General features: G+C 53.3%; 1 protein-coding gene across 11 annotated transcripts in view; it reads right to left on the reverse strand.

Annotated features, from left to right (window-relative positions):
• The window catches only part of DVL3 (dishevelled segment polarity protein 3), a 33,388-nt gene that overhangs the window by 4,176 nt on the left and 12,970 nt on the right, over positions 1–16,242 (reverse strand). For 2 of the 11 annotated variants that reach the window (XM_042797753.1, XM_042797759.1), the window contains exons 2-12: positions 8,680–8,749; positions 4,703–4,824; positions 4,203–4,309; positions 3,465–3,600; positions 3,095–3,188; positions 2,617–2,686; positions 2,185–2,324; positions 1,908–1,984; positions 1,400–1,467; positions 988–1,038; positions 717–866 (exon numbers count right to left, since the gene is read on the reverse strand). In XM_042797753.1, the coding sequence (XP_042653687.1) occupies positions 717–866; positions 988–1,038; positions 1,400–1,467; positions 1,908–1,984; positions 2,185–2,324; positions 2,617–2,686; positions 3,095–3,188; positions 3,465–3,600; positions 4,203–4,309; positions 4,703–4,824; positions 8,680–8,749 (1,085 nt within the window). Of the gene's footprint in view, positions 1–716; positions 867–987; positions 1,039–1,354; positions 1,468–1,907; positions 1,985–2,184; positions 2,325–2,616; positions 2,687–3,094; positions 3,189–3,464; positions 3,601–4,202; positions 4,310–4,702; positions 4,825–8,282; positions 8,660–8,679; positions 8,750–9,835; positions 10,075–16,242 lie in introns of those variants that run through there. The other 9 variants (XM_032982429.2, XM_042797749.1, XM_042797785.1 and 6 more) reach the window with 6 other exon arrangements.

The raw sequence follows: 16,242 nt of genomic DNA on the forward strand, positions 1-16,242 counted from the left end.
GGGGCGCATGCTGTGTAACCCCGCTTCCAGCCTTCTGATGTTATCCTTCACATGTCAGCCATTTCCTCTTCTGCAAAACCCAGTCTAGTTTTCTTTCCTTCCAGCCAGTCCCAAGCAGCTGATGATGCCAAAAGATGCCAACTGAGCCCACACAGCCCAGAAAAAGGATTCTCTGCTCCTCACACACTTAGAACAAATTCCCGGCTTTTTGCCCCGAGTTCTCCAGACTCTATGCTTCAAGGTTCTGTATACCAGAATTGCCTAAAACCTTCAGAAAGCAACCAAAGAGAGCCCTGTGCTCAGCAGGACCACTGCATGGCTCTTTGTTCCCAGCCGCCTACTCCATTCTGCCCTGTCTGCTGTCTGGGAGGGCAATCGCTCCAGGGACAAGCTGAATCCCTCTGGCCCTGCACTCTCAGCCACTAACCGTGACCGCTCTGAGCATTTCCTCTGCACCTACCACAGCTCCTGGACTGCTCCCTGGCTCTTCTACTCTTGCTTACGTAGAAGGCTGAAAAATGTGGTATTAATTCACCCAGGCAGAACTGCTATTGATCCAAGCGTCTGCCTGGTGAGAGCTGCCTCCCTCCTAGTCCCATGGCAGGACAGATCTTGCCCATCCCAGCTGTCCCCAGGCAGATGTATTGCTCCCTTTACAGCACAGTGAAGGTGAGGAAGCTGTGCAGTGGGTGGAGCACAGAGGCACAAGGACTTACGTTCGGTCTCTGGGATGGAGCTGGTGATGGAGGAGCTGGTGGAAGTGATTGTGCTCATGGATGGACTCATACCGTACGCTGGGTAGGTGCCAGTCATCGCTGCTGTGTGAGACACCCAGGCTGCCGGGTCAATGGGCCGGATGGGCTCACCTGCATTGAAGGAAGAGTCAGTCAGTAGCTGTAAGAAATTATCACCTCGTCAAATCAACCTCTGGGGAGGGAGAGGGACTCAGAGCAGCCCATTCCATCCCCAGCGTCTGCCGGGACTCACCCGGATCGGAGCATGGAGAGTCTGGCCCAGCCCAGATCCGCTGGGGAGCAACTGGGAGAGAAAGAAGAGAGGGAGGGTCAGCAGGAGAGGTGCAGAGGGAGAGATCCCCCTATGGCTCAAGGAGGGGGTTTCTCTTTCCTCTGGCGCCCCGAGCAAGTGACCCCCCTGCCCCAGTGAAACGCGTCCCCAGCGTGATGTGGGAAGGAGGGCTGGGCTTATGGGCATTTTGGCCTGGGAATAGGACATAGCAGCCTCCTAAAAGGAGAGCTGAAACCCCATCAAACCCCAATTCAGTGTCACATGGGGTCACAGACACAGGGGAGGAACAAGACAACAACCAAGTAAGTGCTTAAGGCAGGGCTCTCACATGAGCTGGGCACCAGCGTTAAGGGTGGGTCAGCTATCCACTTACTCCTGGGTAACGAGAAGCAGCCCCGAGGGCTGGGGTCCCAGCACTTGGCCACCGTCAGGGTGATGGGCCTGCAACAAAAAGGCAAGAGTTAGAACAAGAGCCCAGTGGTGCAAACCCCTGCGTGATGGGCAGATGCTGTATGCTGGCTCTCTCCTGCGAGGCAGGGAGAAGCTGCCTGTAAGGAGCCCTTGTCTCCCTCCAGCTATGGATTTTCTTAGTGGCACGGACAAAATTATGTGACCCTGCTGAGGGTTGCTGATGGCCCTAATGACACTGCACACCCACACCTCCCCCAGAAAAAGGGCCACAGACCCCAATTCACCACCATTCTGTTGGCTGCAATTCTTGCGTTGGGCATGAAAACCCAGCAACCAAAGCAACACCAAAAACATTAAGTTCTGAGCTTCTCCAGAGCCACTGGCAGTGGTGGCTGGAAGACACAGCTCACACACCCCAAGCACACACTGTACACCTGCCCATGGAGGTAAGGAACAACTTGAGTACTTACCCTGGCTTGTGCACAATTTCTCTTAGCACCCGCACAGCATCATCGTTGCTCATGTTCTCAAAGTTGATGTCATTTACCTGCAAACAATGCAAAGAGGTGAGTCCCAGAGATGTAACTGAAGGCTGAGCTCCCCACTCAGCTCAGCAGTGACTCAGCTTCCCTCTTCCAAGCACAGCTTCCTGGGTTTAGCCTGCCAAAGTGCACAGGAGGCTTCTGGGTCTTTTCTTACTGCTTTCCCAGGCCCAAAGATGGAGGTATGTGGGCGTGAAGTAAGTACCTGCAAGAGCATGTCTCCTGGCTCAATCCTGCCATCAGCTGCCACAGCGCCGCCCTTCATGATAGAGCCAATGTAAATGCCTCCATCCCCACGTTCATTGCTCTGTCCCACAATAGAAATGCCCAGAAAATTGTATTTCTCTGCAGGGATGGAAAGAGAAGGAAGACACCATAAAGCATCAGGCACAAGCAGCCCTAACCTCAGACAAACCAAGTGCTAACGATGGTTGCTTGCACCCCTGTCCCAGAGAGATGTTCCGGGACACAAAGAAACTCTTGAGAGACCAGTGCTTCAAGAAAAGCCACTTTCCCACAGAACCCATTTCCTCACTCCTCCCCACACATTTTCTCTTTGACCCCTCCCCAGTTTCCCTCTCTGCCACCTAATCTCACACTGGAAGGACTGCAGGCTCCACGCACGCCTCCCACTCACCCATGTTCAGCGTGACCGTGATGATGTTCAGGGACATGGTGGAGTCTGTGATGCTGCTGAAGGACGATGACTGCAACATAAATGAAACTTGAGATGCCCTCCTGTGCCTCAGTAACACTCCCAGCCCCAGCTCCCTCCACTTGTGCTCCCTGCCACTCCCTGTGGCACCACAGCCACCACCCACAACTCCAGCCTTATGTGGAGAGCTTTGCAGAGCCAGAGGGCATCAGTCACAGCCCTTATGACCTCTCCACAGCCTGGACAAGGTCTGTGGCCCCAGCTGTTGAGACTACATTAGCTTGGGAAAAGTTTACAGCACTTTATGAAGTCTCAGCACTTGGACACCACCTGTCCCCAGCTGTGCCCACAGCAAACACAGCCGAACCCCTGATCAGCCATGGAGCACTGAGTGGAGAGATCCACCAGGCAGCTCGCCTCACCCTGCGTTGCCCTCCCCAGGACACCCAGCCCCCGGTACCCGCTCAATGCGTGGAGCCTTCTGTTTCCGCCGGCGTCGCTTGTGCCTCCTCATTAGACGGGAAGCACTGCTTTGCTCTGTCGAACTGCTAAACCTAGAGGCAAAAGCAAGAGTCAACTCTTCTGCTGCCAGGGTGGTGGCTCTGGCAGCAAGAGAGACACAGAAATGGCACAGGGAGAGATGACTGCAGGGGCAGAACTTGTCCGTGGAGGACAGAAAACAGCAGAGGGGGCTGCTGAGTGAGATTTGAGACAGAGGCAGGTCCTGGCAAGGATCCTGGAGCCCAGGATTACTGTGCCCTGCAAAGGCATCTGTCTGTGTTGGGAGGGAGGGGGAAGCCAGTGCTCCTCCAGGACCTAAACTTTCCTACCTGCTGGTAGAGTCATCTTCATCTGAGTCAAAGAAGCTGGTGGTCTCCAGCTCACTGCTCATGAGCGTGGAAGAGCTCTCGTACCCGCCCAGGTCTCGGCGCCGCTCTCCCTTCACTGTACCATTTACCCTGGGTGCTATGGAAAGACAAGGCTCAGTATGTTTCAGACAGGCCACAGATAAATAATACTTCTTTCACCCATGCATGGCTCACGACAACTTTCTTAGAATGAATCTTGCCATCAGACAACCCCATCTAGTGATAGCCAGCTCCAATTCCACCCTGGGATCAGATCCATCTTCTGTGGGAAACCTCTTCTACCCCGCTAGAGGATGGGGAAGAGGCTGATGGGCTACTAGGAACAACACTGCTAAAGCCACGGAAGCCTGCTGCGGCTGCTGTCTTAGCAGACCGAGGAACAGCACGGAGTGCTAAGGCTACAGTACACTCTGCTTTTCAACTAAGAAGGACTGAGGCACTGCTGCCTCTTTCTCTCCTGCTCGAGGGTTCTACAGTAGACATCTCCTTTGCCTCCAAAGGTTTTGTCACCAAGCTCTGATGTAACACAGAGGTTAGCACCTGCCTCCAACGTGAAGCTATGGCCTCAGATCACTGAACAGCCCTTCTGAGCTAGGAAGATTCTGCAGAACAGACAGAGCTGCCCCACACCTGGAGCTGGTGCCCCCACCGTGTCCCAGCCATGCCCTGCAGAGCTCTTGCTATGTTATCAACGCTCACCATGCTCAGGCCCATCCTTCCGACGAGGTCGTTCCCTTTGCGATGACACGACTGAGTCTGTCTCTGTCTCATTGTCCAAGTTTTCTCGACTCCCCCCAGTGTTAGGGCTGTGATGAGATAAAAGGAACAAATATGTCCAACAGGGAACAACTTAAGCAGGCGCCCTCTACTCTATGCTGGCCAGCATAAGCCTCCAGACTTCAGTTGTCTCCCTCTTGAGGAACCCAAACAGAGGTGGTGGGGAACAACCATACCACATCTATGAGTGCAGGACAAAGGACTGGGGGAAACTGTGCCAGCTCCTTTACAGCTTCCCTGCACTATTTTCTTGCTGGATAATACAGTTCCACTTCAAATCTGCTCCTAGCCCCATCCTCCTCCACTCTGGCTGGCTGTGATCCCTGCCAACTTGGGTAGGAGTCTCCCAGCCCCTGGTCTGGATTTACACCAAAGTCACTGTGGGTCCTATGGAAACCAGGATAGGTGTCCAGGTAACTTACTGGAAAGAGGGGGGCCTGGAGTCTCCAATTCCTCCCGTGCGCTCCATGGAGGGAGGCAGCTCCGTTTGGTTATCAGCACAGACCGAGCCAGCATCTGAATGGGAACCCTCTGCAGACACCAGCTGGAGGGACAAGAGAGAGAATTAAATGGCTGAGGCACTAGGAAAACCTTTACAAGAGTGGCCAATCGAGCTGGCCCAAAGCCTGCCTGGCCCAGGATCTCATCTCTGACAGTGGACAACAGCAGATGCCCTGGAGCGGGTACGAACAGGCCAAGCATGTAGCAACATTCCCCCTCAGCGCCTTCTCAGACACCGGCTATTTGTGGCTCAGGAATTCCTGACCCAGCAGTGAAGTCGGGGTGGCTGATAGCACTGCTTGGAGACTCTGACATCATCTGCACAGCACACCCATGCCGCACAATTTTTACACTCAGGTAACCTTTAGCACATGTCCTATAGCAAGGAGTAGATTCCCCTAGTTCTTATATCGGAAGAGGCAGCTACCAGTCATTCCTCTTCTTGATTTTACCAGCCTCTGCACCTCTGCCTTCAAGCTGTGGGACCCAGCAGGACTTTCACCTTCACAGCCCCACAGGATCTGGGGGTAACAGAGCTCAGGGCTGAGGCTGGCTTTGAAACAGCCTCCAACACGCTCTTTTTCTGGCTTCCACACACACTTTGCCAACTTTCAGGTTGTGCCCAGGTAATTGGCTCATGCCCAACCTTCAGCCAATCTCCAGGAGGCTCAAAAGTTGCCCCAGCACAGAAATTCAAGAAAGGGTCAAACCCCAGGAACTCTTTATACCAGCCATGCTTTGGGGCAGCCCAGGCACACCTACATCTGTGCCCCAGGCTCTAAGATAAACCACAAATGTCAGGGCTCAGGGAGTGTGGAGCCTCTCCCAGGAGGAATGGGCTCACCTGTGGGATGAAACAGATGATAGCTCAAATGAGCTCAATGGAAAGCGCTTTTCCCAACGTCACTCTCTGTCCAGGTTTAGGTTCTCCCCACTTTCAAGCTGCACTGAGCAGGGCTAATCCCAATAGAGCCAGGCAGGAAAGCAACAAAAAGCCTTTTCCTTACAAGACATATTCAGGGACCCCCAAAGCAGAGGTGACCCCAGAAAGGAGTCCCACCTTGGCCAAAGAGTGAGTCCCCAGGGACCGGCTAGAGCTCACAAGTAAGGCAAGATCAGTTTCAACTTCCATCTTTAAGGATCTTCCAATGTGCTTTTCATGTCTGCCCCATGCATGGCACAGCAAACAGGGGGGCTGGCTCTCCCTCCATGTCAGGGAAGGGCCACAGGGCTCAGCATCTTGATCCACCCCAGACAAAACAGGCTGTGGGTCAGGCTGGAGACAGTCCAGGGAGGTGAGGAGACCAGGACAGGGGTCAGGCCTCAGCCTGTGTACTTGAACCAACTGCCAAGCCATCAGCCATCACAGGAGAGGTCTGATCTAACAGAAGTGAGGGATGCCCTGCTGTGGATCAAGACTGAAGGATCATGAAACATAGGCTGGAAAGGAGCAGATAGCTGCTGCCCAAACTCTAACGCCCAGTGTAAATGCAGAGGCATTTCTGCTGCTTGCTGGTGAGGGGACCACATCTGCATGGAGGCAGAAGCAGATGCTAACCCAGGTGCTGGAGGCACAGCCCGTTTACACAGGTCTTGAGCACTTCCCAGCATCACTGATGAAACACAGATCTGTGCCCTGCCCACCTGTGAAAAGTGGGAAAACCATGGATAAAGTGGGGGCTGGACCCTACAGATCACCATTAGGGCAGAGGGAGAGAGAGGTCTGCTGCCAAGGGGGCACTGGGAACAGAGACAGGGATGCAGCCAGGGCAAGAAAGACAGAGCAGCCCTAAAAAAGCTGAAGCCAAGGCAGCAGACAGGGCAGAGAGCACCCTAGGGTGTCAAAAGCTGCAGAGCCTGTCCCACAAGCCCCAGGACAATCCCAACGGCTCCTGCTCTCACAACTGTCTAACCAGCTCTTGTCTCACACTTGGCTCAGCTTCTCTCCCTCCAGCAAGCCCCAGGCACATGCCCGGCTCTGTTCCCAGCACCTTCCCTGTGACTTGTCTTCCCAGGACACATCCCACTCCCTGAGGTCCACATCCCTGCTCTGGAAGCCACTGTCTGGGAGTATAGGGGGAGAAAAAATGCTGGAAGTGGCCAGTATTGCCTAGTGAAAAGTCATGTAATGCTCTGTGCTTGAAGGTCTCAAGGCAAGACCAGGCAAATAGATTTGGACACGGGGAACTAGCTCCAGGCAGCTGTCAAACAGCAGTGAGGAGAGGAGAGGGGGTGTTCCCAAGTAGTGGGACTGATGCTGCCTTCCTCTAACACTCCTGGGGCTGGGATTTCTTCCAGGGAAGGTTTTGATAACCACCCTGCTCTTTTCCTGCCTCCTGCACTGTCAGGAAATATTCACTTGGATCCAAGCCCCTGTCTTTCCCTCTAGCTAAAATTAGTACCAAGTTCCTAAAATAGCCTAATCCTGGCCTGTCTGGCAGAAGCAGCAAAGCAAGTGCACCCCGCTAGCCACTAAACCATCCATGGAAAAGGAGATTCTCAGCAGAGATAGAAAAAGGGGTCATCAGCTGTGCATAAAGGTTTCTGAGACTCCCATCACCCTTTGTGCACAAGAGCTGGTAGCGGTGCTAACTCCGGGCACAAATTCCCTGCAAGGAGCCAGCACACCAGAGCAGCAGCACCGTGGCCTGCTCACACCAGACAGAGCTGCACCGGATCCATGCCACTCACAGCGAGCAAACGGAGAGCCCCTGCAAGGAAAGCCAGCAGCTGCGTGGATGCATGGACCACGAGGAAAAGCACGCCAGGTGAAAAAGAACAATGGGTTCAGAGACTCTGGGGCTCCCCGTAGAGCAGGTAAAAACAAAAGGCAGCTGGAAAAGGAGAGGTGAGGAGATGTCTCGGGGCAGATGCAGCAGTGGCGGGGATGGTGGCCAAGAGCTGGCAGGGCTGTTTGCCACCTGCCCGGCTAGCCACTAGAGGGAGGACGGCAGCCCCCGGCCGCCAAGCACGCCGGCTCTTTGTGTGGGAGCCCAGTGCACCCCCTTGTCCAGGTGCAGGGCACGGGCAGGACCCCACCCTGCCCCCTTGGGCAGCATCCCAGTGGGAGCCAGTCTGGCAGCAGGGTGCCTGCCCGCCTGGTCCTCTCACCCCCTGCCCTCCCTTCCGAGACACAATCGCTTCACGGCCCCCCAGTCGAGGCCTAGCTGTTTGGTGCAGGGATAGAAGCAGCATTAGGTCCAACCTAGCCTGATTTGCTGAGGATCTTCACTGTTTAGGGGCCATTTGGTTGCTTCTGGAAAAAGGCACGTGGGTCTTGGTTCTACTCCTGGCGCAGATCCACACACCCCCATCGGCACAAACTGCAGCTCAGCAGAGGGGAAAAAGGGATGGCTGGCTAATGAGACTAAATAGCCTATCCCACCCCCCCAAAAAAGAGGATCCCCTTGAGGGCAGAGGCATGCATGCGGGCAGGAGACAAAGCATGTGCATGGCATGGCACGGAGGGAGAAGCTTGTCCTGCAGCTGCCCAGGCAGTACCTTTAGTCGTCAGGGCAGTCAAATCCAGTCCGCTTCGCCAGCACTAAAGTCACTTAAGCCCTTTGAGCCAGTCACTGGAGTAGGACTTTCCTTGGAAAGCTGACCCTGCCATAAGGGCACATGGGTTACACCGCAGACAGGCCGGGACCATCACCTCTGCCAGGCATCAGCTACCGCGAGCTCTCCACATCTTCCCTGGCACGGGGGACCCAGCACCACGCAGCCCCCTCTCCTGTTGAGGGACTGGAGCGTGGCAATCCAGCTCATCAACTTCATTAGCAGCCAACACACCAACAGTACGGAGCAGTCCCCGTGCCTGTCTTGGCACTATGCAACCAAACAGTGGTTTTCAGAGAGGGCAGGAACAGGGAGCGAGATATCGAAAGGGCTTGCTTACCCACGACACCACCCGGCCGTTGAAGCAGGGAAGCTTGGCATTGTCATCCGAGATCTCTTCTTTCACCACCCTGCAGAGAGGAGAGGAGGCAGTCAGAGCTGGGTCCAGCACTTCAGAGGAAAAGGAGACTTTCCCAGGCAGGTGTTTGCATCCAGCAGCAGACAGCCCAGGCCTGGGGATGTGGCAGGAAGAGGACCGGCAGGTCCCTTCTGGCTGCAGCTTCCAATGCCCGCAGCCATCACTGGCAGGCCGGAGGGGAGAAGACAAGGGCAGAACAGGCTCTCCTGTGTGAACCCAGCTGTTTTATCCTCTGATTCACATTTTAATCCGTCAAAAAAAAAAAAATTTCAGATGCGTATTTCCACCACTTTGCTTATTTCTAAAGAAATACATAATTTAAACCTCTTTAAAATGATCTGAAAGAATCACAACCTATGCCAGAGATTTCTAATAGATGAAAGTGAAATACATTAAACATGCTGTCTCTCAAATGTTACTGTTGCTTTTTAATTACGTACACAATATTTCAACATCAGTTTGAGCTTTATAGTTGTGCCACAATGTCATGTTCCTGCATTACACAAACATCTACGTTATTATCCGTCTTCATAGTGGAAACAGCACTGAAATTTTTTTTCCCCAACAGTAAACACAGCAGTTTTCTTTGGAGAGAAAATTTATTCTTTATATCTTAAATATCACTGGGCACCTAAATACTTTTTCCACAGTGAGTCTGCAATCAAAACAACTTGTAAATTAACCATATTCAATTAATACCATCTCTGATAAATCAAATTTAATGGTAAAATAGGCTTTAACAAGCTCATTTTCTTTTCTACTCAATGACAACATTTTAAGCACTCTTATTCAATACAAAGACATCTTACAAGTAGCTCGTGATATTAATTTCCCCTTCCAAGCTATATCTATGGTAGCTTGACACATACTGTGCTTAAAAAATAATGTAGTAACTAAACAGTGAATAAATTACGTTTGGAGGAGGGAAGAATCCAACAGAAAAAGAACAAAAGAATGAATGTGAAACCAAGGACAATTATGTATTAAAAAGAAATAGCTTATAAGTAACTAACAAGGTACACAGAGGTAGGATCCCATCAACAGCTCTGAAGGGTCCCCAAGCCAGTCCCCAACTCACGGAGAATCGAAGAGGATGCAAGCGTGGGACGCAGAGCTGTGACCCATTGCCCCAGGCTGCCATGTAGTCCAGGCACTGCCATCGAGTCACAGCACGCTGGGGCTTGGAGAAACAGGTACTCTGGGCTCCTGGCCGCGCTCCCCCATGTGCCAACAGCTGCCCGAACCGTCACTGAAAATAGGATGGCAAAGCTTGCCAACACTTGCAAGGCATCAGTAAAAGGCAAATGAACAGTGCTGGAAGACCAAAACCCGGGGAGCAGGCTCGCTCCGCCCTGCCAGCCGTGCTGGTTGCTCCAGTGTCACGCACACTCAGCAAAGGGCTGTCCCATGGGGTGAGAGGCAGCACCTTGTCACGTCTTTGATGGCACTCACAACCCCTGCCCAAACTGGAGAGCCAGCAAAGGGACTGGACAAATGCTACCCATCCCCAGAAGGCACAGATAAGGAGGTCACAGTTTGAGCAGTCTAATCCACTCCCAGCATGTGCGTTAATTCCTCTTGCACAGATGGAGAAGCAGGAAAAAGCAGTAAGGGAGCCATAAGGATGGACTGAAATGCTGCCGGCTTAATGCTTCTTCAGCACGCCCTGTGCCAGCCTCTGCAGCCCAGGATAAGTATCAAACACAGGCAGTCTTCCCCAGGACTCAACCTCTTCAGTGCCCATGCCAACCATTTCCAATGCAGGCAAGATGTCATCTCCTCACTTCCAAGCACACACACACACACACGCACCCTGGCCTGGCTGCACTAGCATCCATTCATACTGTCGCCAGCAGCCTGGACTTCATCCAATTCCTAGAGAGAACCTCAGGCAGAGCCAATTTTCAGTGCTGCATGCTGCCTGCTCAGGGACACACAGCCCTGCCTGCGGGTGAAGGGACAGGCTGATGGATTTGCAGGGTCAAGGTAACCAACTGCTTAGAACAAATGAACTATTCCACTCTCAGTGGGGACAGAAGAAACCAACCCCCAGGAACCCCCCACCCACCCTCAACTGAAATGCCCGATGGAGAACAAGCTTCCTCTGTCTCTACGAGCTGGTCCCTTGTCACTCCTATTATCCCACTGCTGCTCCAGACATCCCAGGGGTCAGCTCCACCCCAGAGCAGTTTTCTCCCTCCTTCCCCAGCCACTACGTTATTTACCACTATTTATCACCCAGATGCCAGCGCACAATGGACTATATATTTAGACTCTACAGAGCAAAAACTGATAGTGCTGGAGTCAGGCACATGCAGAGCAGGAATATCTCTGCAGTCCTGCTCAATGCCTGTCACCCCCTGCACGGTCCCAGCTATTCGTGCCCTGCATTCCTCTCTACTCTCAGCCCTGAGCTGTAGCCTTCCTCCCCCCACCTCTCACGGCTCTCTTCAAGTCACACTTCTCAACGCGAACAAGACCGCAGGTTCATGTCAGAAGCCACCAACCGAGCAGCCTCTGGGGGAGCTGTGAGCAGTGCCACGTTTCTCCTCCGCGGTTGCATGGGGAGGCAGCCATGAGATTAAGCTGTCCCGTGGATGTGCTGGGAGGGAAAACCATCCGGTAAATGTGCTGGGAAGAACCCCCAGCTGATGGGGTCTGAACCCGGGAATCTCAAAAGAGCAGACCCAGAAGGACCTCAGGCTCTCTCAGTTCTCCAAACGCCTTTCATTTTGGCAGGAGCCACCACAGCCCAGGGAAAACATCTGCCCAAGGCTGATTTCCAAGGGACTGCTTTTAGTTTACTGTCCATCAGGGCAGCCCAGTTTCAGATTTTCCCATGTTTAAAGTTCTGCCGGGGGCTGGGCACAAGATGGTGGCCAGGAAAAAAACCCTTTCTATGGAGAGGCAGCCTGAGCCTTGCCTGGGCAAGTGTGGGTCTAGCCCCCTCGGCGCTGCTGCTCTGCCCGGACAATCGCCCTGCAGCCCGGGTGCTCGCCAGCCCCCAGCCCATCCCCAGGGCCGGCAGACACGCTGCGGCCAAACTGCAGGCTCAGCGCCTGGCCCGCAGGCCCAGCGCTCCCCGGCACTCATCTGCCTTGAATTTTCCAACAAAGAGACCTGCGGGAGGGAGGAAGGAGGGAGGGAGGGTTACAGGGGAGGCAGGCCGAGTGGGCGGATGATTCAACCGCCATCCCCAGCGACACGGGGCCAAGCTGGGGAGGGGGAGGAGGAGGGGGATGAGGCTCTGGCTGCCACAGGAGCCGGGCTGGGGTGTGCGGAGAGGGCTGCCAGGGCTGACACAAGCAGCACATCTGCTCCCATGCAGCTGGGGGAGGGGAAGGGGCAGCCCCGGCAGCAGGGAGGGAAGTGGTGGAAACCCAGCTCCAACCCTGGCTCCATCCCTATCCTCCCGCCGGCTCCTTTGGAAGAGCCAGCAGATCCACTCCCCACAGCCTGGGAAGATGCCACGCTCCCAGCTTCCCTCCCGCTCCCCGCCGGCGGCAGCGGCTGGCAGCCTGGAACAAGGATGCAGAGACGGGCGAGGGACAGGCGGGCAGACGCTGCCTTCTCCAGGGAGCCCCAGACCGGCTCAGGAAATTAAAGGGTATTTTATATCACAGAGTCATGTCCTAGGAATGAAGGGAAGGTGGGGAACAAGAGAGTGTGCACAGGAGAGAAAGGAGGCCATAAAACCCAAGCCTCGGAGACGGCTGTGTCGTGTCAGAGACCCCGGGCTGCGCAGACGTTACCAGCGCAGCTGCTGTGCTCCCGGCCTCCCCGTTTCCCCTCGGTGGCCTCCAGCCCGGGCAGGCTGCGGATACAAGGGAGTTTCTAGCTTCAGCCAGCTCTGGTCTCTCCTGAGCGGGACCCGATAGACACAGCAAGGTCCCAGTGAAGAGCTTGGATGGAGTAACACAAGCCCAGTGAAAGAAGAAATCCAAGAGGCACGGACAACAGCTCCGGCAGGAGGATCTGAACCCCAGATTTTGATGCAGGCCGGAGATCAGCCGCGATCGCTGCTTGTCTCTGGCAGTCCCGTCCCCCAACTTGCCCATCTAAGGGCTTACCATGGGGAGAGTACTCGGAGAGAAGCACTCGCAGGACGTGGTGGTGATCAGAAAAGCTGAATCTAGTGTTGGGGGGGGTCAGTACCAAGAAGGGAGGTGAGGGAATGGGACCCCTCAAGCATGTTACACAGCTCAATGGCCAGGATGAAAAGGAGTCTGTTACTAGAGGTGGTGCAAAGATTGAGAAGACAACTGAAGCTAGTAAAGCAGATGAAAAAAAGTAAGATCTTTTCCTTCATTTAGTTCAATTATTAAGAGGAATGACCTTTACAGAACAGCGATGTTTTTTTTTCCAATGTTGCAAAGCCCAGAAATTCCATGCTAAACTTCATCTTCTATTACAATCTCCCAACAGTGCACAGATAGGTGGGTCACTCCTCTGGCCCTAACAGCCCCCACCTCCTACAGCCTGCAAAAGAAGAAAAAACAACAAACAAAAAACATCAGGAGACATTTCTACCCAATTGCACAAGCTTCAGGGATTTACACACCAGAAATGTGATCTAATTTTCACGACCTGTAGTACACACCCCTGAGGGCAGGGATGTATTGTCTCCAAATGATTGTATAGATTAATAATGCTACATACCAAAAGGAAGCACCTTCATGTGTTACTATCCAAAGGGGAGCATATCCTAGCTTTAGAGCAAAATCCTCCTCTCTTTTGCAAGATCAAATGCTGGGGCCACAGGGATGAGCTCTGCAGCCATTTCACCAGCAGAGAAAATTGGACAGGGCAATTCTCCAATAGAGTTGGGATTTCAGATGGGAAATACTCACCTGTTAGACTAAGCCCAGACATGACACATGTACTTCCCATGGGGATACAATCCCCGCAAGGGCTACAGACCCAACCAAAGAATACACACATCGACAATCACCGGTGTATCAGCAAGACCTTGGGCTTTGCAGGCAAACAGCATGCATCAAACAGGATTAGAGGATTTGAGTTGTCTGTCTCCATAAACCAGGGCATTCTTTGGGTCTTCCTCATTGTATTTTTACTTCTTGTGCAAGAAGGAGGAGTACACAGGGTACAAATTGCACAGTGGTGAGAAAGGCTCTCCAAGTGTAAAGAGAGACCATCACTCTCCCATTTTATTTCCCACCCAAGCCCCCAGACAGGGGTCTCCACTGCTCCTCTGTGCTGTTGCACAAGGTAAAAAGCAAAACACATCTGTAGGTGGGTTTAGCTCTCAGACTTCCCTCCCCAGTGGAGCCGCTGTCTTCCCGTGTAGCCCTGCACCTCATGTGAACGTGAGCTCCCTTGCAGCACTCTCTTTACCTGAGGTGATTTTTAAGAATCAAAGAAGTACAAACCAGCTGTCCTGCTAACACAACGATAACGCAGCTCTGTGTTTGAGCAGGAGAGGCCACCACTGGTCTCCTAACAAATCAAAGGAGCTTTACAAGGATTTCTTGGGGACCCCCATTTCAAGCTATTACCCACTCAACTCAGGAGCAGAGACATTGTGACCATGAGCAAAAGCACAGGAACAGCCTCTTTTGTTTTCAGGCTGTAACAGCCTCCCTCAGCCACACTCACCACTGCTGTCCCACAGCCTCCTCATTCACCCCACAGCTTGCAGTGCTTTCCCCTCACGGTCACTCAGGTAGGGGCTGAACATACATCTAACATGACAACTTTTTTCCCCAAGAGCCCCTCATCAACACATTTGCAATCGCTCCACTGGACGTACACCAGGACAACCACAGTCCCCCTGTCCAGGAGATGCTCAGCTGCAGCTGGACCTGTGCTCAGTCCTCCGGGCATCACTGGGTGGGAGGTAACAGAGGACACACCTCCTGTTCATCTAGTCCAAAGACTGGAAAAGGAATGGCATTTAGGAACAAGCCACCCGACCTCACAAGCCTGCCCAGGAGCAGCACTTATCAAAGCAAAGCTACAGACTTTGATTTTGAAGTGAGCCTAAGAGCCCTGTCAGCCCCTCCTGCCTTGATCTCCGGAGTGACCATCTGGCTGCAGCACTGCTCTGCAAACAAGCCCAACAGGCCTGTCCTTCCACCAACCAGGAGCAGGAAGCTGCAAGCTGCACTGGAACTGCAGGAGGCACCTCCACACTAATTAATCCCGCCCTGCCCAAGTGATGCTTCCAACCCCAGAAGGACATTTAGAGACATCATCAAAGGAAGCATTCTCCAGGCCCCCGAAGGTTCACTGACACTTGCAGTCTCTTTGAATTGGAAATCAGGACAAAAGGGAACTCCCAGCAGAAGCCCAGCCAAGCTCTTCACCCTGCTAGCTCTATTTCAGCTCCTCAACAACTCTAAGAGCTTGCACAGCCCAACACAAGGATATAAGACAAGTGCAAGGACTCATTGTGAGAAAGAAAGACTTGAGGTTAAATGTCTGGAGAAATGTCCTCCAGGGAACCAAGACAAATCCACAGATGTAACGGTGACCAAAAGCTGGGCTTGTATTCAAGGTGGGATAGGAAACAGGCCCAAAGAGGCCTCAGCCAAACAGAAAGATGCATATGAGACAGGGTAAAATCGTGATGCAGTTGTTATGGTTTATATTAATGTTGAGAGATGGCAAGTAAACCGGAGGAGGCTCGGTCTGCTGTGACACATTGCTCTGTCTGGACACAGACAGCAGGAAGAGCCTACGGTGCAGAGCTGCAACACATCAGCTCCCGCCAACAGAGAGAAAGGGACTGTGCTGAGAAGTGGGAAAAGGGCTTATCCAGCTACTGCTCGTAGCAAAATACAAAGTGAACAATACCACCTTACCAAGACGCTTGTGGATGAGGTGTCTAGGCCCCACAGGGAACTCCTTGCAACTCTCAAATCACTCACCCCTTTCTAGGCTGGGTATGAAAGCAACAGTCTCCCTCGCAATGCCAAGGGACTTCATGCCAGTTAAGATGACAGTGAGGAGCTGTAAAGGGCTCCAAGGGCTGCTGGGGGGATAGTGTGATGTTAGCACATACACAACAGCCAAGGGAGAGGGCCATGATGTCCATGCAGGCTCTGCATGCACCCTGAGGAGGGTAGGACCAGGCCTTCCTTTTCTGGCCCTCAGCTGAGGGACGCCAAGTCAGTCCCGCTTTTTCTTAACAGCAAGTGAGGTTCCTGCCAAGAAAGCGCTGCTGCTGTGGAATGTGCTGGGCCAGCAGTACAGCTCATTCCTGGAAAAGCATCAACTCAGCAGGAGAGCAAGGAGAGGAGAAGAGGGGGAAAGCGGGAAGAGGGGGAGGGTGGGAAACAAAGTCTGAAAGCTTGGACTTCCACACCTGGGGAAGCAGGGAGCTGCCACAGAGCAGTCTGCTCACCAGCACCCCCTTGTCCCAGGCTGCCAGCACAGCAGCCCTGCCCAGAACCAGTCCTCTGCTCTTGGAGCACCTTTCTGCTGGCCAGCCGCCTCCAGAGCAGGTCTGGGAAGGCACAGACC

This window comes from Tyto alba, unplaced genomic scaffold (assembly GCF_018691265.1).
Source record: "Tyto alba isolate M040663 unplaced genomic scaffold, T.alba_DEE_v4.0 Super-Scaffold_10, whole genome shotgun sequence".
NCBI lineage: Eukaryota > Metazoa > Chordata > Aves > Strigiformes > Tytonidae > Tyto > Tyto alba.